We start from the raw sequence: 24,757 nt of genomic DNA on the forward strand, positions 1-24,757 counted from the left end.
CTGATAAGGATTATTTGGATCAGTATGCAGTGGTTCTTAGTTTGTGAATGTATTAATCTGGTCAAGGAAGAAGTATCACTCTTCTTATGGTTAAAGTATATATATTTTAACATTCTATTTCCTTATTTAGTTTTGCTTCTTTTTTGGTACTTAATTTTAATATTCTTGTTTTAGTCTACCAATAAGTTTAAGAATAATCAGTCTATTCTATACTGGGAATATTGTAATTAGTAAAAAGAATTACGTTTGTATTCTATATTCCTTTAGATGGCATTCATCATTATCCTGGTTAAGTGGACAAGTATGCATTTGTACCGAGCATGAAGTAAAAAAATAACTAATAGATATAAAGCCAGATTTACTTAAAGAATTAAGTTGTGAGATTTTTGTTTGAGATATTGCAAGTATATGAATATATTTTTTGTAGCTTACTTACATAGGGAATAGAAGCAGAAAATATAATATTTACATTTCTTTTTTTCAGGTAACAGATTGGGTAGACCCATCGTTTGATGATTTTTCAGAGAATACAGGCATCTCTATTACTGCCACATCGTTACATGTGAATAACGCAAGTCACAGAAGAAAAAATGTGCCTTCCAGATTAGAAAGTAGCAGATTTCCAGCTAGAAAAAGAGAAAAGCCACTGTCTTCAGAACAGATTTATGGTCCAGAAAATTCAAAAGACTATTTATCTGAAAACGAACCATGGGTGGATAAATACAAACCAGAAACTCAGGTACTAAGTAGGATACAAACAAGTGTACGTAATTTAATTTCAGGAAGGAGAGGAATGTGCATTTTCAGATGATTACTCATAAAAATCTGAATGAATGAATTAGAAAAAAACAATAGTTCCTAGGTTTTTTTTATGTTCCGTTGTTTAGCATTTCTCAAGTTCTTCCGAAGTTGAACCATTGCTTATTTGTCTTAGATTTAATTTAACCCAACATAGAATTGATCTGTTTATTTTTTTCTTAAGTATAACACCTCCCTCTGTTTATTCCCTTCCCAAAATGTATTTGAGGATTTAAAAAAAATTATAAAATTCCAGACCTGCTCCAAATTTTCATAAAAAGGTATCCGCGTAAGAACGGAATTTTTCCATAACAATATAAAAAATTAAGTGTAATAACAAAGACTTTTAGTTACCTCATGTGTTACTTGTTTGCTAGTTTTTTCATTAAAAATGCTTAATTTAGATTAATGTGTACTAATGTACCAAAAATCCTTGGGTTAAAATTGTTTATTTTAAACTTGAAATTTTTAGCATGAACTTGCTGTGCATAAAAAGAAAATTGAAGAAGTTGAAACCTGGTTAAAAGCTAAAGTCTTAGAAAGGCAACCAAAACAGGTAATTTGATAAGAAATGTGTTTTAAAATATATTAACATCAAATGTTTCTCCGATTTATGGTTGGTTGTAAGAAGTTATACTTTTAGGATGACATTGTTCATTAAGTCCAGATCACATACATTAAAAGTCTTTGGTTTACTGCTTCAAGTTTTACTAAAAGACTCAGACTTTGAGTTTTCTCCTTTACTTATACCTCTTTCTCCCACTTATGTCCTCGTAAGTCATCATAAAGCATAATAAACCGGTTAGGGTTCTAGCATATTTAGCATATCTGATCATCTCATGCTGAAGCAAGAGGCAAATTACTTACTAGTTTTTGTACTAAATATAGCCTGAAACAGTCATTCATTTTAAGGCTAATTTTTTTGTTTCACTTCCTAATTCTGTAATTACTCTTGGCTTCCAAGCTAGAATATTCTTTCTCTCTCTCCTTTTTTTTTTTAATGTTTGTTTATTTCATGAGTGAGACAGAGTGTGAAGAGGGGAGGGGCAGAGAGAGAGGGAGACACAGAATCCGAAGCAGATTCCAGGCTCTGAGTTGTCAGCACAGAGCCCGGTGTGGGGCTCCAACTCACAAACTGCGAGATCATGACCTGAGCCAACCGACTGAGCCACCCAGGTGCCTCTCTTTCTCTCTTTTTTTAAACTTACTTTTTTTGAGATTTTTTCAAATATAAAGGAAAGTAGAATAATAAATGACTACTCATATGCCCATAAAGTACCCGTCATTTTCACTCTCAAGTATTTTAAAGTAAATTATAGATAAGTGACATTTCAGTCAGATTTTTAGAAACATCAGTATGCCTCTTGTTTTTAAATAAACATTTTCTTAATTAACTATATGTACCATTACTCTAACAAAATTAGTTATAATTCCCTAATGTTATCCAGTGCTCATTTCATATGCACATTTATCCATTTGTCTCCAAAATGTCATTTGCAGCTGATTTGTTACAACGAGGATCTAATCAGGGAACACCCATTGCATTGGATTGTTACACCTCTTAGGTCTTTTAAAATCTAGAACAGTACACTTCACTCTCTCTTTTTCTCTAAGACATTGTGAAGAGACCAGGCCTGGTGATACACAGAACTCTCACATTCTAAATTTGTCAGATTGTTTCCTCTTCATGATGTCTAACTTGTTCTTCTATCCTGCATTTCCTGTAATCTGGAAGTTTGAATTAAGGGCTTGATTAGACTCAAGTTGAACATTTTTGTAAGAATATTCTGTGTTGTATGGTGTATGTTTTATGTTGTACCATATGAGAAAATGTTTGGTTTTCCTACTGTCTTTGATGTTAAGTTTGATCACTAAATTAAGGAAATTATAGTAAAAAAATCTTCATTGTGAGAAAAGTTTCCCTTGCAACTGCCATATAATCTATGGGGAGAAAATTTGACAATGTTATATGTCTAGTTCCCCAGCAGCCTTTCACCAAAATGCTTTAGCATCCATTTGCAGTCTCTGCCTGAATCAGTTTACTTTGTTAAGATTGCAAAATGGTGATTTTTAAATTCTACTTTTCTATAATTGTTAGCTGGCAGTTTTCTATACAGAAGTTTGCCAACATTAATCGGGGCTATGTAACTACATTTAAATACAATTCCAATTGGAAACACAGGATAGATTTTAATGGATTGCCTTTAATTTTCAACTTTGAGATGAAGGGGTTTGTGTTTTAGTTGCCTCCAGTGGTAACAGGTCTTTCTCTTTTGAATTGAGGTTTTTTCTGTCTGGTCTGTGGATCTAACCATTTGGTTTAGTGTTGAGATAATGTATTTAAGGTGGATTTGCAGTGTCAGCATTGGTATTCCTCTGCTGGCTCAAAAAAAATCTCCCCTCTGTCTTTTGTGAGTACAGATTCTTGGGCAGTTTCCCTGACACCCTTCTTACATCCAGGCATTTTCTTAGCTGGGCTAATATTTATATCTTTTTAGTGTTCACTATGTTGTCTCACTTACCAATACTTTGATAATGTAAACATTATCATGTGCTAAACCTACTTGTGTTACTGTTAATACTCTAATGAACTTAGGTATGTGTGTGCATATGTTGGTATTTTGGAAAATATTTCCTCTACAATTTTAAAAGCTTCTTCCCTCTAAGAAGTTAGAGTGTTACCAATCATACACTCTTTATTATACAAAAGTCCAATGATGTCAGTAATTACAAGACATTTTTATTCAAAAAAAAATTTGGTGACTTCTAGATTTTTCTGTGGGCAAGCTAAAATTATTTTTTCTTAAATTTATTGTAAGTACTTCAAATATCTGCTGAATTTAATTTTTCAGGGCAGCATCTTTCCTTCAAAATATGGTAAAACTATTACAACGTGATGAAAATGTATATAGGGGATATAGTCAATAATTAATAACTTTGTATGGTGAAATGATAAGTAGACTTATAGTCATCATTTTATAGTGTATAAAAATATCAAATCATTATGTGTACACTTGAAACTAATAGGTTATGTCATTTATACTTCAGTAAAAAAAAGAAAAAACTCTATTTTAGACGATGGGAACATTAACACACAAGTCTTTATGCTTTAGTGTTCTACCTACCTCCCACTTCTCTTACTGGAAGCAAAGCTTTTGCTATGTGGCTATGCTCACTGTGTCAAAAAACAAGACACTTAACTTTATTACATAAGAAAAATACATGGGTGCCCATGTTGATCTTCCTCTTCTTTTTTTAAAAGTAATCTGCTTGGTGGTAGTCAGTTCTCATTACTTACATTAGGCATGTCCTGTAAAGTTACTAGAAACAGTTAGCGAATACTGAACCATAGTTCCTGAGAGAAATAAGTAGTTAGGTTCCTGCAGAATCTTCCTCTGGCCATATTTACATCAAGTCATCAATATATAACCTTGTTTTATATTTGTTTTGGTTTAAAGACACCATATTTAACATATATATATATTTTTTTTTTTTACACTTTTTTTTTTTTTAATGCTTATTCATTATTGAGAGACAGAGAAAGATAGAGCTCCAGCACGGGAGGGGCAGAGAGAGGGGGAGACAAAGAATCCAAAGCAGACTCCAGGCTCTGAGCTGTCAGCACAGAGCCTGACTCAGGGCTTGAACTCAAAAACCACGAGATCATGACCTGAGCTGAAGTCAGATGCTTAACCGACTGAGCCACCTAGGTGCCCCATATTTTTCAAATCATTAAAATCATGGCCGATAAATAGCACTATAATTCATGCACTTTTTTGTTTTAAAAAATGGGACTGGTTCTCTTCTGGGGCCAAGTACAAGAGCCCTTTTTATACTAGTTAGTAAAGGTAAACAGTTGAGTAAGGATTACAGTCTACCAGGGGATTAGGAAATCTTCCCCTGATATTTTTTTAGATTTAACTTTTTTATCAGATTGATAATATGAGGAGATATTACTGTGACCTACAACCTCTAGTCTGTCTTTAGAGTTCTAATTCTGGAAAAGATGTTTCTTAATACACATTTCTTAAAAAATTTGATATCCAAACGAAGATCTTCCCCTAAGAATATTACACTTATTTAATACTAAAGTGTATAATTGAAAGAGAGGTTTGTATTAAGATTGGGTTTTTGAATTCAGGTAACCTCTAAAAATACTTGTTTCAGACATTACCTGCTCAATCTAATTGACATTTAGTTGTTTTAATTTAGCTGCTAAGTAGACCTTAGTAGGGACATAATGCAAGAATGGAAGAATTATCAGAAGCTATACTTAAATTTTAGGAAAAAAACTATCTTATTTTATAGTCATAAAATACTTAAGATTTATTTTATACAGCTGGTATAATCCAGATAGCATCATTGTAAAATTTAGTCACTTTATACCAGAAATTTAGTAAATATTTATAGAAGTAATTAATATTTAGAAAGAAAATTCAAACAAAATACTCTAGCATTCCAGGTGATTTTGATTTTTTATTAATGTTTGTATTTGGTTTTAGGGTGGATCTGTTTTATTAATAACAGGTCCTCCTGGATGTGGGAAAACAACAACTCTAAAAATACTATCAAAGGAGCATGGTATTCAAGTACAAGAGTGGATCAATCCAATTTTACCAGACTTCCAAAAAGATGATTTCAAGGAGATCTTTAATTCTGGTAAGATTTGCTGTGAAGGTAGTGGAAATAGTGGGAAAAGTCTATGTTTAAAGGAGGTTTGAAACTCCCCATCTGGGGTGCCTGGGTGGCTCAGTCGGTTAAGTGTCCGACTTCGGCACAGGTCATGATCTGACGGTTTGTAAGTTCGAGCCCCGCGTCGGGCTCTGTGCTGACAGCTCAGATCCTGGAGCCTGTTTCGGATTCTGTGTCTCTCTCTCTCTGCTTCTCCCCTGCTCATGCTCTGTCTCTCAAAATAAATAAATAAACATTAAAAAAAAATTAAAAAAAAAAAAAGAAAGAAAGAAACTCCCCATCTATATTCTTGAGATTCCCAAGATTTTTGGGTATATGTTTTTAGAAGAAATTATGTGTTGTCACTCATAGGCTAGATTGACATCTGACCACTATTAATAACTTCGTAAGATAAGAATAGCAATCAAATGAAACCATATGAGAGCATTTTCTTTGATACTTCCCAGTTTTAGAGAGTAGTAATTTCAAGAGAAGAGGGGAAAGTTGCCTCCACTAGAGGAGAATGGGATTGTTTGAGGATTAAGTCTGATCAATTGATTCATAGCACACTCATTTGGAGTGTCTTCATTTTACAGGCAAAGACAAATGTTTTTACCAGTTGGGTGACTATTGTACTGACAGCTGTATTCTGAAGTTATTTAATTCCATATTACATTCATTGGTATAGAAAATTCACTGTGGTCCATGATGAGTCTTGTCTTTTGAAATGTATATCTTATTTTGAATTTGAACAGTTTTGCCTAATTAGAAAAAAATCTACAATTTTGTGAGCTCCTTCAGGTATATGTGAATGTATTCAGTAACATATATATGTATATTAAGTACATATGTGTGATGCTGATGTGTGCATAATTTGTTGAGAGTAAAAATGTTGAATGTGTTTTCTTTCAGAATCAAGCTTCCAAGTATTTCCCTATCAATCTCAGATAACAGTTTTTAAAGAGTTTCTGCTAAGAGCAACAAAATATAACAAACTACAAATGCTTGGAGATGATCTGAGAACTGATAAGAGGATAATTCTGGTTGAAGTACGGACAAATTTTGAGATCCTACTAACTATTGAGTAAATAATTACAAGATATATCTTACTGATAGTGGCGTTAACTCTCTGCATAGTATTAATCGTGGTAAAATATAATGTAAAGGCTCTGTGATAGCAGAAACCTCAGGTCTTTTCCAGTAAACTTGAATAGAGTAGCTATCAGTTGATGAACTTTAGAATTTTAATGATGTAAGTGTGGAAAAAGCAAAAGAAATAATTTGAAGGGTGCCTGGGTGGCTCAGTCATTTGAGCATCTGACTCTTGATTTCGGCTCAGGTCATGATCTAGCAGTTCGTAAGTTTGAGCTCGGTATCAGGTCTGCGCCGACAGTGAAAAGCCTGCTTGGGATTCATTCTCATTCTCATTCTCTCTCTCTCTCTCTCTCTCTCTCTCTCTCTCTCTCTCTCTCTCTCTCTCTCCCCCCCTTCCCCTCCCTCCCTCCCTCTCCCTACCCCTCCCCTTCTCACTTTCTTTCTTGCAAAATAAATAAACTTAAAAAAAAAGGAAGGATTTTAGAAAGTGGTGTCTTAGTGAAAATACTGTAACTAGTAGTGACCTTAAGAAATTTGAACTGAAACTTGGGTTTCCCATTGATGCATTTTACTGGATAGGACATCAGCTTTTTCATGTTTTCCTTAATTTCTATAAAAGTTCTAGTTACAGTACGTTGAATAGGTGACATTTTTTCCTAATTTGGTAAATATAAATCTGAAAATTAATTTACACAAGAATAAAACTAAACTAGTATTTATCATTTTTCAATAGGATTTACCTAACCAGTTTTATCGAGATTCTCATACTTTACATGAAATTCTCAGGTGAGTTTCAGTGAAGTTTTCTCAAACTTTGAATTAAATGGCAATAGCTTAAATTTCAACATTGCTATACTTTATTTTAGGAAATATGTGCATACTGGTCGGTGTCCTCTAATATTTATAATCTCTGACAGTCTCGGTGGAGATAATAATCAAAGGTTACTGTTTCCCAAAGAAATTCAGGAAGAGTGTGCTATATCAAACATTAGGTAAGAATGAAATTCTTGTTATGCTCACATTCACAAGTTATATTTTTAGGTAATCCTCTAACCCTTATCTTTCTTTATAAAACTTTTGACAGTTTTAACCCTGTGGCACCAACAATTATGATGAAATTTCTTAATCGAATAGTGACCATGGAAGCTAATAAGGTAAATCTCTTTAAGAACTGATTAATCTGAATCTTACATTTTATTTATAGAAAGTGAAACTTGCAGAGTTAGAGACACATATTATTTCAGTTTTTAGAATTAAAATATTTTATTACATTTGTAAGGCCTGTCATTTTAGGAAAGGCAGGAAATAGTTTTAGAAATCCGGGGGTGCCTGGGTGGTTCATTCAGTTAAGCGTTTGACTCTTGATGTTGGCTCAGGTCTTGGTCTCAAGGTCATGAGTTCAAGCCCTTTGTTGGGCTCCACAGTGGGCGTGGAGCCTACTTAAAAAAAAGAATCTTTGGGGCGCCTGGGTGGCGCATTCGGTTAAGCGTCCGACTTCAGCCAGGTCATGATCTCGCGGTCCGTGAGTTCGAGCCCCGCGTCAGGCTCTGGGCTGATGGCTCGGACCCTGGAGCCTGTTTCTGATTCTGTGTCTCCCTCTCTCTCTGCCCCTCCCCTGTTCATGCTCTGTCTCTCTCCCAAAAATTAAAAAAAAAAAAAAAAAAAGTTGAAAAAAGAAATCTTTAACCTTTTTCTACTATTAAACCTCACTTTCTCTTTCATATTGAAGTAAATAGTTCTTTCCTTGGCTTAGTATTCTAAATTGTGTCGATTATCAAGAGACTGTTTCCTGGCATTTAGATACTTAGTCATCAACAGTCCAACTCTACATTTATCCTGTTGTCAGTTTTTTTTTTAATCTAACATTTTTATTGTGGTAAGAAACATAAAATTTCCCATCTTAACCATTTATTTTCTGATATTATGGAATATACTTGACATAGAACATTCATAAGTTTAAGGTATACAACACACTGATTTGATACACTTAACATATTGCAAAATGCTTACCACTGTGGCATTACACAATACCACCAAGTCGTGTCATTACCACTTCTTTTTTTGTGGTGAGAACATTTCAGATCTACTCTCTTAGTACCTTTAAAATATTTAATATGGTGTTATTAACTATACCGTCTTAACCATTTTTAAGTGTACAGTTCAGTAGTATTAGATATATTAACGCTGTGGTGAAATGGCTGTTGTCATTTTTTTTTAAATTACAATTCTGTTTTTATTTGTGGAGTCACAGTTACATTTTTTTATTGTGTATACAGTTGCAATGTTAACTTGAATTATTCAATTCATTAAAAGTGAGAGTTTCAGAACCAAAGAATTTCTGTGATTTAATGTTTTTCAATGACAAATAATGATGTTTTAACTGTAATTATAGTTTTATATTATTTGTATACCTTATCAAATAAAAACAGATGGGGTTTCATAGGAGCCAGTACCATGGTAGTTATTATTTAAATGGTAAATTGTTTTCTCCTTTTTAAAAAAAAAAATTTTTTTTAATGTTTATTTATTTTTGAGACAGAGAGAGACAGAGCATGAATGGGGGAGGGTCAGAGAGAGAGGGTGACACAGAATCTGAAACAGGCTCCAGGCTCTGAGTTGTCAGCACAGAGCCCGACACGGGGCTTGAACTCACAGACTGCAAGATCATGACCTGAGCCGAAGTCGGACACTTAACCGACTGAGCCACCCAGGCACCCCTGTTTTTTCCTTTAAGGTACCGAATCAGTCAAATTAGTTTCATCAGCCAAACGATTGGTCTAGTGTGTAAAACTAAAGTTCAAATTTGTCCTTTGACCTTATTGATGAATTAATCATCAGTTGATTTTTTGACCTTTGAAGTTGACATTTGTAGTTCTGTGTGGTCTTAAAATCTCTATTTCTGGCACAATCCAGTGATTAAAATATTATGAAATCCTTGGGTACAGAACATTCAGCTCTTTTGAGCTATTATATTAAGAAGAAAATGTAAAATGTTAATAATATAATACCTGTTAATTTAGTGGTATGATTAGTAGACTTTAAGGTATTATTTAATGTTAACATTACTATCACTGCCATTATAAAAATAGTATGTATTAACTATTCCCAAACTTTATTACCATGCTTGTATGTATACAAACTATTTTAAACAGATTTATATTTCTTCCCTGTGGTTTTTATGGCTTTTAAACCAAAACCAGTGTTATTGACCAAAAGGACAATCTAAAATATTTGAAACTATTGATTTGGCAGAATGAGCTTTGTTGGTGTGCAAATAAATATAAATGGAAAAAGAAAAACCTCCAGAAAAAAATTGGTGTAGACTTTTTTTTCTGTAAAATAAACTAACTTTCTGATGAGTTTGGGAACAAAAAATCAAATAAATCATTGGTTCCATATAAGAAAAGCTTCTTAAACTGGTTTGTACATCTGTAAGGCAAGAGGAATTAACCTTTGCTTAGCCCCTGATCTGTGACATAAATTACTCTGAGTTATTTGTCTATGGAATTTTTCTTTTCTTTCTTTTTTTTGTCAAGGAAGTGATGTTTATTTTTTTAATTTATTATTTTGTTTTAATTTACATCCAAAGTAGTTAGCATATAGTGCAACAATGATTTCAGGAGTAGATTCCTTAATGCCCCTTACCCATTTAGCCCATCCCCCCTCCCACAACCCCTCCAGCAACCCTCAGTTTGTTCTCCGTATTTATGAGTCTCTTCTGTTTTGTCCCCCTCCCTGTTTTTATATTATTTTTGTTTCCCTTCCCTTATGTTCATCTGTTTTGTCTTTAAAAGTCCTCATATGAGTGAAGTCATATGATATTTGTCTTTCTCTAATTTCGCTTAGCATAATACCCTAAGTTCCATTCACGTAGTTGCAAATGGCAAGATTTCATTCTTTTTGATTGCCGAGTAATACTCTATTGTGTATATATTTCACATCTTCTTTATCCATTTATCCATCGATGGACATTTGGGCTCTTTCCATACTTTGACTATTGTGGATAGTGCTGCTACAAACATGGGGGTGCATGTGTCGCTTCGAAACAGTACACCTGTATCTCTTGGATAAATGCCTACTAGTGCAATTGCTGGGTCTTAGGGTAGTTCTATTTTTAGTTTTTTGAGAAACCTCCATGCTGTTTTCCAGAGTGGCTGCACCAGCTTGCATTCTCATGTTGTCATTTTTAATGCATCATTTTTTCTATCTTTGACATCAACATTATGTTAAAATAAATTGATGGAACTTCTCCCAGCAGCATGGTTCTAGGGGGAGCCTACTACTACAAATCAACTAGATCTTAAATGAAACATAATAAATTTTTTTGCACCACTTGGATCATAGAAACTGAGGGAAATCTTCAAGAGAGAGGTTGCTTTGAGGATCAAACAAAAAAATGTATGTTTGAAAAGCACTTAACTGAATAAGTAAAAACTATTAATAGTGAAAAATTATAGGCAGACTCCAATAATAGAGGGAGCAGTTATTATGATGAGGTGTCATGTCATTAATTAGTGTTTTGAGAATATTTAGTGATATGGGAAAATACGAATTAATGTATTTTAACTTAATGTCAAGTTAAAAATAATAAGGTGCAAGGGGTACCTGGGTGGCTCAGTCAGTTAAGTGTCTGACTTTGGCTCAGGTCGTGATCTCACGGTTCATGGATTCGAGCCCCACATCAGGGTTTGTGCTGACAGCTCACAGCCTGTAGCCTCTTTTGGATTCTGTGTGTGTCTCTTTCTCTCTGCCCCTCCCCTGCTCATACTCTGTTTCTCTCAAAAGTAAACATTAAAATAATAATAACAATAATAAGGTACAAAGTTATAATGCTAACAGTAGAAATTATATATTTAGGGGCACCTGGGTGGTTCAATTGGTTAAGCGTCCGACTTTGGCTCAGGTCATGATCTCACGGTCCATGAGTTCGAGCCCCACATCGGGCTCTGTGCAGACAGCTCAGAGCCTGGAGCCTGCTTCAGATTCTGTGTCTCCCTCTCTTTCTGCCCCTAACCACTCATGTTCTGTCTCTCTGTCTTAAAAATAAAATAAAACATTTTAAAAAAATGAAAAAAAAATTACATCTTCAGCTCTTAATATGCATCAGGCACTAAGCAAAGTATTGTTATATACCTGACCTTATTAAACCTCATCACAACTGTACAAAATTGGTACATAATCCCCATTTTATGGATGAAGAGACAGCTTTTGGGGGGAAATGACTTGCATAATATCTCATAACTATTAAGTATCAGATAGGTTTGAAGTTTTGTTCTCACTCCAGTTCACTGTGCTAAAACAAAATAATTTTCAATAACAGCAGAATGCATGTTATACTTACACCCATACATACTAGAAGAAACGACATAAAAATGCTGAGTGTGGTTAGTTCTGGATGGTAGGATTACTTGTGTTTTTTTATGTCTTTTTGAAAATAAATCTACATTCTCTACTAGGAGCATAACTACAAATTATTATTTTTAAATACTTTATTTACTAAACATCAAGAACTAATAAAAATAGTCAACATATAGCACCTTACCACATTGACTCAAAAAAATTTTTAAGACTAAATCTTCAGGGGTACCTAGGTAGTTTAGTTGGTTAAGCATCCTACTTTGGCTCAGATCATGATCTCATGGTTTGTGAGTTCGAGCCCCGCATCGGGCTCTGTGCTGACACCTCAGAGCCTGGAGCCTGCTTTTGGATTCTGTCTCTCCCTCTCTCTTTCTCTCTCCCCCTCCCCTGCTTGCACTCTGACTTTCTCTCTCTCAAAAATAAACATTAAAAAAAAAAAAAAGACCAAATCATTAAATTGCAAATGGCATTCACTTTAATAAGTTGTGTTGGAATAGTAAAAAATATACCATGGGGGCGCCTAGGTGCCTCAGTTGGTTAAGCGTCCAGCTCTTGGTTTGGGCTCAGGTCGTGATCTCACAGTTTGTGAATTTGGCCCTCGCATGGAGCTCTGTGCTGACAGTGTGGAGCCTGCTTGGGATTGTGTCTCTCCTTCTGTCTCCACTCCTCCCCCGTTTACTCATTCTCTCTCTCAAAAATAAATAAACTTTTTAAAAAAGAGAGAGAGATGGGGCGCCTGGGTGGCTCAGTCGGTTAGCGTCTGACTTTGACTCAGGTCAGGATCTTGCAGTTTGTGAGTTTGAGCCCCATGTCAGGCTCTGTGCTGACAGCTCAGAGCCTGGAGCCCGTTTTAGATTCTGTGTCTCCCTCTCTCTGCCCCTTCCCTGCTCATGCTCTGTCTGTCAAAAATGAAGAAACGTTAAAAAATTAAAAAAAAAAAAGATAACATGACTTTTTTGTTGTGTAATTAACATGTTGTAATTTAAATAGTTGACCTGCAAGAATGTTAGAACTAGTATACTTGGGGCACCTGGGTGGCTCAGTTGGTTAAGTGTCTGACTTTGGCTCATGTCATGATCTCATAGCTCATGAATTTGAGCCCCACATCAGGTTCTGTGCTAACAGCTCAGAGCCTGGAGCCTTATTCAGATTCTGTGTTTCCTTCTCTCTCTGCCCTTCTCCCACTCGTGTTCTGTCTCTACCTCTTAAATATAAATAAAAAATTTTTTAAAAATTTCATTGTATTTAAGATTTTTAAGTTTAGTTTTTATTTTTTTAAGTTTACTCATTTATTTTTGAGACAGTGAGTGAGCACAAGTGAGTGGGGGAGAGACAGAGAGGAAGAGAGATACTCCCAAGCAGGCTCCCTGCTCAGGGTACAATCTCACAAATCTGTGACATTATGACCTGAGACAAAGTCAAGAGAGTTGGACTCTTGACCGACTGAGCCACCTAGGTGCCTCAAGATTTTTTAAGTTATCTCTACACCCATTGTGGGGCTCGAACTTACAACCCCGAGATCAAGAGTCTCATGCTCTACTGAGTCAACCAGGTGCACCTAAAACTAGTATACATTGAGTTTATTGTTGATAACATTACATCACAGGAGCAATAACCAGCAAACTTCAAATCCTTCAAACTTTTATAAAATCAATTGTTAGGATGCTGTCTGGAGTCTCCAAAGATGATAATGATGTTATAGGAAGATTAAGAGTTTAATCTCTGGCATTCTGCACCTCAGTTAATTAAATTAAGAAAGAGTGTTGACATCTTTTTTATTAAATAATGTTTTATTTTTATTTTAGAGGGCTCGAGCAGGGGAGAGGCCCAGAGGGAAAGAAAGAATCCCAAATCCCAAGCAGGCTCCATGACCAGTGCTGAGCCTGACGTGGGGCTTGATCCCAGAACTCTGGGATCATGACCTGAGCTGAAATCAAGAGTCAGATGCTCAACCGACTAAGCCACCCAGGTGCCCCTAGTTATAAGAAAGAATGTTGAATATCTTAGGTTTGTTTTTTTTTTTTAAGTTTAAATAGATGTTTCTCTGTTTTTATAAGAAAAAAGGTCTTTAGTCTTTTCTTTATTATTAAGTATGTAAAAGTGTGATCACACATTTCAACCACAGTTGTATATGCAGAGTAATTAACATCCATGGTATTTCCTTCAACTACCAAGGATCATGATTTTAAATTACATTTCCTTTTTGGCAACTAATCCATACTAGAATTTTTCAAAAAGAAATACTCTTAAAATAATTTTAAATAAAAAAAACGTATTCACAATAAAAATGAAGTTAATCTGGAAGAGAAATTCACAGGCATGAGCAAGAAAATTTTATAAAGGAATAATGAAGAGAGACTTGCTCTGTAGGTATTGGAGCATAATATAAAATTATACATATCATACCTGCATAATATTGGCACAGTAATAGACAAAAAAGAATAAAATGAGAAGAAACACAGAAATAGATCAGTATGTGTAAATGGCAATTTTCTGTATAAGAAAGTAATATTTTACGTTACTGGAGAAAGAGGAGACTATTAAAATTAAGTAGTACTTGCACAATTGGATATCCATATGGAAAGACATAAGGTTGCATCTTTATACTATGCACAAAAATAATTTTTAGGTAGACTGAAGTTCTGGGGTGCCTGGGTGGCTCAGTTGGTTGAGTGCCTGACTCTTGATTTTGGCTCAGGTCATAATCCCAAGGTTGTGGGATGGAACCCCCCACATGGGGCTCTGGATTGAGTGTGGAGCCTACTTCAGATTCTCCCTCCCCCTCCCTCTCCCTTCCTCTCTCCTCCTCTCCTCCTCTCTCTCTCCTCCTCTCTCCCCCTCTCTCCCTCTCTCCCTCCCCTGCATGTGCATCCCTCTCTCCCCTGCATCTCTCTCTCTCTAAAATAAAAGAAAAAGAAAAAATACTGACTTTGGTTTGGAGAAAAGTATTCCTAAGCAAGAAACAGAAGTCCTAAAAACACTGGATTTACTTCAAAAAGCTTAGGAGAAGGGCTCCTGAGTGGCTCAATTGATTAAGCATCAGACTTCGGCTCCGGTCATGATCTCATGGTCCGTGAGTTCGAGCCCCGTGTCGGGCTCTGTTTTGACAGCTCAGAGCCTGGAGCCTGCTTCAGATTCTGTGTCTCCCTCTCTCTCTCTGCGCCTCCCCTGCTCATGCTCTGTCTCTCTCAAAAATAAACATTAAAAAAACAAAGCACTTAGGAGATGACAGAAGGCATGATAAGCTAAGTTAAAATACAAGCCTTGGAATGGAAGAAAATATTTGCAATTTATGTAACAGATAAAGCATTAACACCTGAATATAGTATGTATTATATATGTAACATATATACATATAATGCAATATATATTGTATGAATATATAAAATTTTATATATATATATATATATATATATATGCCTCCAAAAAAAGGTTAAGAACAGAAGCCAATACTCAGAGTACTACAGATAGCTAATAAACATGAGAGGTGTTTAGCCCTACTAGTAATCAAAGAAATTAATATTTAAATATATTTTTAAATGTTTATTAATTTATTTTGAGAGAGAAAGCATGAGTGTGGGAGGAGCAGAGAGAAAGAGGAAGAGAGACAATCCCAAGCAGACCCCACACTCTGCGCAGAGCCTGACACAGGATTTGATTCCACAGTTGTGAGATCATGACTTGAGCCAAAATCAAAATTAAGGGGCACCTAGGTAGCTCAGTCAGCTGAGTGTCTGACTTCAGGTCAGGTCATGACCTCATGGTTTTTGGGTTTGAGCCCCACGTTGGGCTCACTGCTGTTACCCTATCAGTATAGAGCCCACTTTGGATCCTCTGTTCCCCTCTCTTACCCTCCCCCGCTTATGCTTTCTCTCAAAAAATAAAACATTTAAAAAATTTTTTAAATCAAAATCAAGAGTCGGATGCTTAACCAACCGAGCCACCCAGGTGCCCCAAAGAAATTCATATTTAAACCAGATACCATTTTTCATGTATCAGTTTGCAAAACATTTAAGAAATCAACAAAAAGGATTGCCAAAGAAGGAGAAAATAGGCACTCTCATATACCATTGGTAGAAAAAATACAATTGGTAACTGTTAGACTTTCGAAGGCACTCTCCTTTTTTTTTTTTTTTTTTTAACGTGTATTTATTTTTGAGACAGAGAGAGACAGAGCATGAACGGGGGGAGGATCAGAGAGAGAGGGACTGACATAGAATCTGAAACAGGCTCCAGGCTCTGAGCTGTCAGCACAGAGCCTGATGCGGAGTGCAAGATCATGACCTAAGCTGAAGTCCGATGCTTAACCGACTGAGTCACCCAGGCGCCCCAAAGGCACTCTCCTTTTACAGAAATATTTGTGCTGCTGACAAAGATAAATTTGTGGTGAAAAATGGGAAACAATGTAATGTCCCTTCATTGGGGAAACTGGTAAATTATAATATACTCATAATGTTTTTTTAAAGTGAAATACAGTTAAAGGTGCTATTATAGATCGCAGAGAATGGTATTAAGTAAAAAGTCATGTCATAGAATAATACATGTAGGGGCACCTGGGTGATTCAGTCAGTTCAGTATCTGACTCGTGATTTTGGCTCAGGTCATGATCACACGGTTGTGGGATCGAGCCCTTTGTCAGGCGTGGAACCTGCTTAGATTCTCACTCTCCTTCTGCCCCTCTCCTGCACTTGGGCACTCTCTCTCTCAAAGATAATAATAATAATAATACATGTAATATGACCCTACTTGTATTTAAAAGTTAACTATGTTGGGGTACCTGGGTTGCTCAGTCATACAAAGCGTACAACTTTTGATTTTGGCTCAGGTCATGATCTCATGGTTCATGGGATTGAGCCCCGCATTGGGTGCCATACTGCATGGAGCCTACTTGGGATTCTCTCTCTCCCTCTCTCTCATTGCCCCTCCCCTGCATGAGCTCGTTGCTCGCTCTCTGTCAAAAAAACAAAAACTTTAAAAAGTTAACTATGTCTGTACATACTTTTAGGTTCTCTATGTACTTAGAGATATTTTTACACAGAAAGTAGTCTGGAAAAATACTCACTAGAATATTAACAATTGTGACAAAGTTTAGGATATGGGGAGACTAACCTAGAACAGTAAATTTTTCATAAAGACTTCTGAAACAGCTTTGATTAATAAAAATATATTCAAAGACAATAGGAAAGTACTATTTTTTGTGTTTTAATCAGTTTTTACAAAATCTGAAATGGGTGATATATAAGCTGTCACATGAATTCGACTTAAGTCTTGTTATCAGTAAACCATTAGGGTTTCTTAAGGTGAGAAGGAAAGAGAAATTTTTCTGGTCTTATACTTGGCCTGACAAGGGAGTGATATTTGTATATATGTATGTACATATAGTTGGAGAGAATCTCAAAATACAATCTAGCCCAAATAAACAAGTAAAATTATTTTATACTCTTGAAAATTTACCTTAATCTATGATAAGTCATTGACCTTCCTGAGCAGACTGGTGTTTAACAAGGAAGCTTTTTAGCCTCCAGCTTTGAAAGATTCTAATTTATTTTCATTTAGTTTAGAGAATAGGCAGCGGGGCGGGGGGGGGGGGTTGTTTTAGAAAAGAGTTTTTTAAACTGTAATTTTTTCATTTTAGAATGGAAGAAATATTACTGTCCCTGACAAAACTTCCCTAGAGTTGCTATGTCAAGGATGTTCTGGTGATATCAGAAGTGCAATAAACAGCCTCCAGTTTTCTTCTTCAAAAGGTAACTATGAAAGATAAATTCTTACAGTATTATATTAGGTGACTTACTCTTAATTGTTCATGAGATGAAATCAAACTAAGTATATTTTAATAACTGATACATATCTATCTCCATCTATTTTTTTGAGATTGTTTCATAAAATCATGTATGTACATGTGCATACAATAAACACACCCCTGTGAATATGTCATTGTATGTATCCATATACCTGAGACAAAACCTGATTTATTTATGTGGTTTACTACTTTACTTTTTGTTTTTTTTTGTTTTGCTTTAATTTTAATGTTTATTTTTGAGAGCAAAAGACAGTGTGAGCCAGGGAGGGGCAGAGAGAGAGGGAGACATAGAATCCGAAGCAGGCTCTAGGCTCTGAGCTGTCAGCACAGAGCCTGACACAGGGCTTGAACTCACAAACTGCAAAATCATGACCTGAGCTGAAGTTGGACGCTCAACCGACTGAGCCACCCGTTAACTTTAAAGTTAATTTGGATGAGACTTCCTTGTTCTGCCCTTTACCAGTGACTTAGTCTTGCAAATTACAATCATTTTGTGCTTGCATATTCTTACCTTTTATATGAGAACCTCTCTTACAGAGTTGTGTGAAGAATAAATGAGGTCGCACTTGTAGAGTGTTTATTCCAGTGCTTGATACATATTAAGGGATCAGTAAATGGTCAGCTGTTAATGAATTTAATAATGTTGTGCTGATCACAAAAGTAATCAATTACTTTTGATTTTTAAATTACTTAAAAAAAATTTTTTTTTAATGTTTATTTTTAAGAGAGAAAGAGCGTGCACATAAGCAGGAGAGGGCTGAGAAAGGGAGACACAGAATCTGGACTAGGCTCCAGGCTCTGAGCTGTCAGCACAGAGCCCTATGTGGGGCTCGAACCCACAAACCATGAAATCATGACCTGAGCCAAAGTTGGATGCCTAACTGACCAAGCCACCCAGACGCCCTTACTTTTGATTTTTAATTTATGTAAGATACATTTAATAAATTGATTTACTTCATTTTAAAAATGGTGCATAATCATGCTACATTAAAAGAGATAGCACATAGGGGCACCTGGTTGGCTCATTCAGTTCAGCATCTGACTCTTGAGTTTTGCTTAGGTCATGATCTCAAGGTTTGGTTCGTGAGTTTGAGCCCTTTGTCAGGCTGTGCGGAGCCTGCTTTGGATTCTCTCTCCCTCTCTCTCTCTTTGCCCCTCCCCGGCTCAGTCTAAAGAAAAAAAAAGATAATACATGATTTATTGTGCATGGTCTTTCATCAGAAAACATTTAATAAGTCACCACATTGAGGAATTGACCTTGAAAATTTAAAAGGCATCTTTGGAGCTCTCAATCCACCTGAAATCCTAGTATCTACCTACAAGTGTAGCCTGTTCATTAGTTTACATCTGTTTTTCTTTTCTTTTTAATTTCTTTTTTCAATGTTTTATTTATTTTTGAGAGTGAGAGTTGGAGCAGGGGAGGGACAGAGAGAGAGGGGAACAGAAGATCTGAAGCAGGCTCTTTGCTGACAGCGGCAAGCCTAATGCAGGGCTCGAACTCACAAACTGAGATCGTGACCTGAGCCGATGTCACTCAACCGACTCAAACAACTGAGCCACCCAGGCACCCCTACATCTTTGTTTTTCAAAATAACGATAGAGAAAAGTAAATGGGCAGCCTAATACAACTGAAAGTAGAATTCTGCTTATTCCTGTAGAAATGTAAATGGTGCTTAGGTTCACTTAGGTTCACTTAGGAATTACAGGTTGGGAAGATTGAGGTAGGCCAGTTTGAGATCCTGACTACCATTTATACCATTATTGTTCTGAGCTCAGAAGTTTTAAAGGAAAGAAAATAATATTTTTTGAATGGGTCAGGAACTGTATGAGCAATCATATATTTTTACATTTAATTTTTGACCAGCCTAATGAGATAGACAATAATAAATCAATTCCAGATCCTATGTTTTTTCTGCTCTTCTAGGCTACTTTTTTTTTTTTTAAGTTTATTTATTTCTTTTGAGAGTGAGTGCACTGGTTGTGGGGTGCGGCAGAGAGAGAGGGAGAGAGAGAATCCAAGCAGGCTCTGTGCTGACAGGCTCTGAGCTGATGCAAGGCTCAGTCTCACCACCGTGAAATCTTGACTTGAGCTGATATCAAGAGTTGGATGCTTAACTAACTGAGCCACCTACACACCCCTCAGGCTACTTTTCTTAAGTGATGCATTCTGAGTTTTGAACAGATTTACCAATTAAATTTCAACACAGGCATATTCGTAAATTGAAGACTGCCCAAATCAGTGTTAAGCATCCACTGCAGAACCATACTGCCTGGTTTCAAATCACTTACCAGATGATGACCTCGAGCTAGTAACTCTTTATATGTCCTATCTTTTTTTTTCTTTTTTAACATTTATTTATTTTTGAGAGACCGAGCAAGACAGAGCATGAGCAGGGGAGGGACAGAGAGAGGGAGACACAGAATCCGAAGCAGGCTCCAAGCTCCGAGCTGTCATCACAGAGCCCGACGTGGGGCTAGAACTCATGGACCACAAGATCATGACCTGAGCTGAGGTCGGAGGCTTAACTGACTGAGCCACCCAGGCGCCCCTATATGTCCTATCTTCAATGCTTATAATAGTAGTTCTCCCCTAATCTCAAGTGTTTTGAGGATTAAATTGGTTAGTACATATCATGAACCAAGAATAGGACCTTGCACAGGCAGTACTGTGAGAAATCAAGATGATAGGCCTGTATTAGTGTCATTTCAATGTGTGAAAATTTGAAATTTTTGTCATGAGATACTTTTAGATGACATTTTATTTCATTTTAATAGTTTAGTAACCCAAAGAGGACTGTTACTTAGTTCACAGATTTTACATTATTGTGTATTAGAAAAGTATATTTTAATTAGAATATTTAGTGTAAGTGTACCTAAAATGTTCTCAGTTTTGTTTTTCATATTTTAATTTGATTTCCAATATTGTCTCTTGGGTGTATATTATTTAGGAGAAAACAGTTTTTGGCCAAGGAAAAAAGGAACATCTTCATTAAAATCAGATGCTGCGCTGTCAAAATCAAAACGAAGAAAAAAAACAGATAGGGTTTTTGAAAACCAGGAGGTCCAAGCTATTGGTGGCAAAGATGTTTCACTCTTTCTCTTCAGAGCTTTGGGGAAAATACTATACTGTAAAAGTAAGAAAATCTTAAGTTTTATTAAAAATCTGTTAGGTATTCGTCCTACAACGGAAATAAAATACCAGTTTTTGAAAATGTCATGTATTTGGCAGTTAGGGCCAGGTCTGACACTGTTTGGCAAGGCCTAAGACACAGTAGGTAAATGTATTTAGGTACAGTATTTTTGGACTGTGGATGGGATTAAATGTAAAAACTACTGTCTGTAAATCTTTAAAATTATAGTTTTCTGAAGGTAAACTATGTATCAGTTCCTCTAGAATTTTAGTGGCACATGTTGGTAGCCCAACACCGGAACCCTAGACAAGTTGTCAGGTAGCGTCAGGCTTCTTTGGATCTCCTTACATTTCTCTTCACTAGCTGCTCTCTCCACAACCAGAGATGTTCCATCGCCTTTTCTGTATTTGATGCCTGCTTCCCCTCCGACCCTCCATCTGCATCACCCATCACCCAGCTCCCAAATTGCCTCTCTTCTCAATAAAATACCAAACTTCTATTTCTTATGTAGAAAATATCACTTCTTAGCTGATCCTGAAGGAAGAGAATTAGGATTGGTTGCTGAGGGGGTGGGATCTGACCTGCTTTTATGTAGATTAAAGTAATTCATACAAAATTTTGAGGGAAACTGTTGCCATAGTTTATAAATTTTTTTTTAATGTTTATTTTTGAGAGAGAGATAGAGTACAAGCAGGGGCGGGGCAGAGAGAGGGAGACACAGAATCTGAAGCAGGCTCCAGGCTCTGACCTTTCAGCCCAGAGCTCGACGCGGGGCTCGAACTCATGAACCATGAGATCATGACCTGAGCCAGAGTCAGACCCTCAACTGACTGAGACACCCAGGTGCCCCTGCCATAGTTTATAATAGTTTTATATGTTATACCACAAAGTAAATAATCATAATGGACTATTGAAAAAAGTCCTTTGTGTACAATGGCTTCAATTTTCTCTCAGATGTTCAAATCTCGTGTAAATTAACTGCTTCAGTGGGTCACAAGTAGTATGTGAACAGACATTCATTTAAGCTTTGTGTTTATCATGCCTGTTATTATCTGAGATTTTTTTCTGGTTGCCAAAAGCCCAGTTGTTTTAAACCACTGTTTTTATCTTTCTATAACACTGAGTGCCTCTTATACCTGTTTTCCATCTTCTTACCTCCTTGCCTCTTTCTCTTCTGTTGTCTTTCTGTATTTCTGCTTCATTCTCTCCTCACTCCAGGCATCCTTCTTGTTTTAGGCTATTACCTCTCGGTTTCTTCTTTCCAGGTGGTTGAAAATTTGAGATTTCTAAATGGAAAATTTCATGCCACCTGAAGATGAACCTGGCATCACTTAGGTGGAAATGAAGACACCCTCTGTCCTTGGATCCTCTTACCTCTGAACCTCAGTGGCTATTCCCACTGATACTTTCCCTTCTACACTTTCTTTTCCTTCTCAACATTCATTTGCAGCTTCCTGCATCAGGGAACAGGGTCTGTGTTCTCTTGTGCAGAAAGCAACCTCATCCTACATCGTAAATAAAATAGTAAAGATCTCTATATTGAGAATGAGGATCAAAAGAAAGCAACTCAGAACTGAAAAGGTGAAATGCAGAGTGCTTTGAGAACTGGAATATTTTAATACTAGAAAAGCCATAATCCAGGCATCAGAATTCTAATTTGAGTTCTTAAGAATAGTGATAGTGAGGCTACTAACTATATACCTATAGTAGCAAGGCGCTGTAGTAGTGAGGCAACTTACATAGGTCTCCAGTTGCTTTGTTTTTATTTTTAATATCTTATTTAGTATGTTTGGTATTATGTGCCTAAAGTATTGGAAAAAATCTTCAAATGAGTGGTTCTGTATAAGTTTAAGGTGATGTTATTTTTAATAATTCCAGAATTTTTTTTTTATAGGAGCATCTTTAACAGAATTAGATTCCCCTCGGTTGCCTTCACATTTATCAGAGTATGAACGGGATACCTTACTTGTTCAACCTGAGGTAAAGTCTTTAATAACATATACTGCTTTTTCCAGGATATATATTAGTTACATTTATGGAAATGTCCGTTTAACCACAGAATTTTCACCAAAATAATATGTGTATGCTTCTTTTTATAGGAAGTAGTAGAAATGTCACATATGCCAGGAGAGTTATTTAATTTATATCTTCACCAAAACTACTTAGATTTCTTCGTGGAAGTAGATGATGTTATGAGAGCCAGTGAATTTCTGAGTTTTGCAGATATCCTCAGCGGTGACTGGAATGTAAGACCATTTGACTTAACCATTTTTGTTTATGAGTGTTTCCTCCAAAGGGAGAAAGTTTGCTTTTATTCCTCATTATTGGACATCTTATGTAACTTCTTAATAACAATGATAAAATTATTTAATCCAACTCAGTGTTTCTAATGACACCGGTTAATCTGATTTTTTTGGTGATAATATAACACTAATTTTTTCTGAAGTTATTTTCTGATTATAAAACTAATATATTCAGAAATTTTGACAACCATGGAAAAGTAGATAGGGAAGAAGTGTGTTTTTTATACTTTCTTTTACTTTTTTAAACAATTTTTTTCATAACTTTCAAATTATTCACTATAAAATTTATATTTTTTCTTAACATTTTAACACAGCTCTGATCAATGTAATAGCCACTAGCCACATATGGCTATTTACATTAGGTTAAATTTAACTTAATTTAAAATTCAGTTCCTCAGTCACACTGGCCACATTTCCAGCATTCCATAGCTGCATGTGGCTAGTACCACTGTGTTAAACAGCTAGATACAAAATGTTTTTGTTACAGAAAGTTCTTTTGGACAACATTGTTTTAATATGTTAATATTTCTGTTATAAATTTGAAATAGTATTAATAATTAAAATTGGAAAAGATACAGTGAAAAACATGTATGATATGGTTTCTGTATTTAGAGTTTCATTATTCAGCAGTTGTGTTTGCTTAATTTTTCTTATATTTTTTATTTTAAAATTTTCTAACCTATAGACTAATGGAAGAATAGTATGATGAATGCCTATATACCCTTAGCTTTTGTTCACCAATTTTTCACATTTTGCTACATTTGCTTAATCTCTATGTGTTTATACACTTGTTTTGGCTCAATAATTGGAAAGTAATTGCAAACATCATGTCACTTAATACTTATCCATGTGTAAGGACCTTGCCCTATTATAACCATAATGGCATTTATCACACTTAAGAAAACTAACATTGGGGTCCCTGGGTGGCTCAGTTGGTTGAGCATCTGACTTCAGCTCAGGTCATGTTCTTACAGTTCATGAATTTGAGCCCCGCATCAGGCTCTGTGCTCACAAGCAGTTCAGAGTCTGGAGCCTGCTTCAGATTCTGTATGTCCCTCTCCCTCTCCCCACCTCTGCTCATGCTCTGTCTCCCCCAAATAAATAAATATTTAAAAAAATTAAAAAAAAGAAAACTAACATTAATTCAGTAACATATTGTCATTATTTCAATTTCCCCAGTTGTCTCAATGTATTTTAAGTTATTTTCAACACCCATATCCAAGATCCATAGTTCACACATAGTGGTTGATTTTTATGTCTCAGTTGAATTTCATTTAGGTAATTTTGTAGCTTATTATTTTCAGGGTTGTGGTAATGTTGGAATAAGTGAACATTAAATAAATATGGTTGGTGGTTTTTTGGCATCAGCAAGATGAATAGCACTACTTTATAAATCTCTCATTTTCATTATTTTACATTTTGTCTCCTTTTTTAGATGCGCTCCTTACTCAGGCAATATACTGCATCCATAGCTACGAGGGGTGTCATGCATTCCAATACAGCACGAGGATTTGCTCATTGCCAAGGAGGAGGATCAGGTTTTCGACCCTTGCACAAGCCTCAGTGGTTTTTCATAAGTAAAAAGGTAAAAAAAAAAA

The 24,757-nt window shown here is 35.8% G+C and overlaps 1 protein-coding gene across 5 annotated transcripts in view; it reads left to right on the plus strand.

Moving 5' to 3' along the window:
- Positions 1-24,757, plus strand: part of RAD17 (RAD17 checkpoint clamp loader component) — a 37,231-nt gene that overhangs the window by 3,658 nt on the left and 8,816 nt on the right. For 4 of the 5 annotated variants that reach the window (XM_047087607.1, XM_047087645.1, XM_047087617.1 and 1 more), the window contains 12 exons: positions 485-739; positions 1,271-1,354; positions 5,301-5,457; positions 6,382-6,518; positions 7,298-7,350; positions 7,431-7,556; positions 7,649-7,718; positions 17,558-17,669; positions 20,674-20,859; positions 22,751-22,836; positions 22,956-23,102; positions 24,595-24,744. In XM_047087607.1, the coding sequence (XP_046943563.1) occupies positions 485-739; positions 1,271-1,354; positions 5,301-5,457; positions 6,382-6,518; positions 7,298-7,350; positions 7,431-7,556; positions 7,649-7,718; positions 17,558-17,669; positions 20,674-20,859; positions 22,751-22,836; positions 22,956-23,102; positions 24,595-24,744 (1,563 nt within the window). The remainder of the gene's footprint in view (positions 1-484; positions 740-1,270; positions 1,355-5,300; positions 5,458-6,381; positions 6,519-7,297; positions 7,351-7,430; positions 7,557-7,648; positions 7,719-17,557; positions 17,670-20,673; positions 20,860-22,750; positions 22,837-22,955; positions 23,103-24,594; positions 24,745-24,757) is intronic. The other variant, XM_047087636.1, reaches the window with a different exon arrangement.

Source organism: Lynx rufus, unplaced genomic scaffold (genome assembly GCF_022079265.1).
Source record: "Lynx rufus isolate CCGP_SWC_20201006 ecotype Redwood Valley unplaced genomic scaffold, mLynRuf1.p SCAF_1, whole genome shotgun sequence".
Classification (NCBI taxonomy): domain Eukaryota; kingdom Metazoa; phylum Chordata; class Mammalia; order Carnivora; family Felidae; genus Lynx; species Lynx rufus.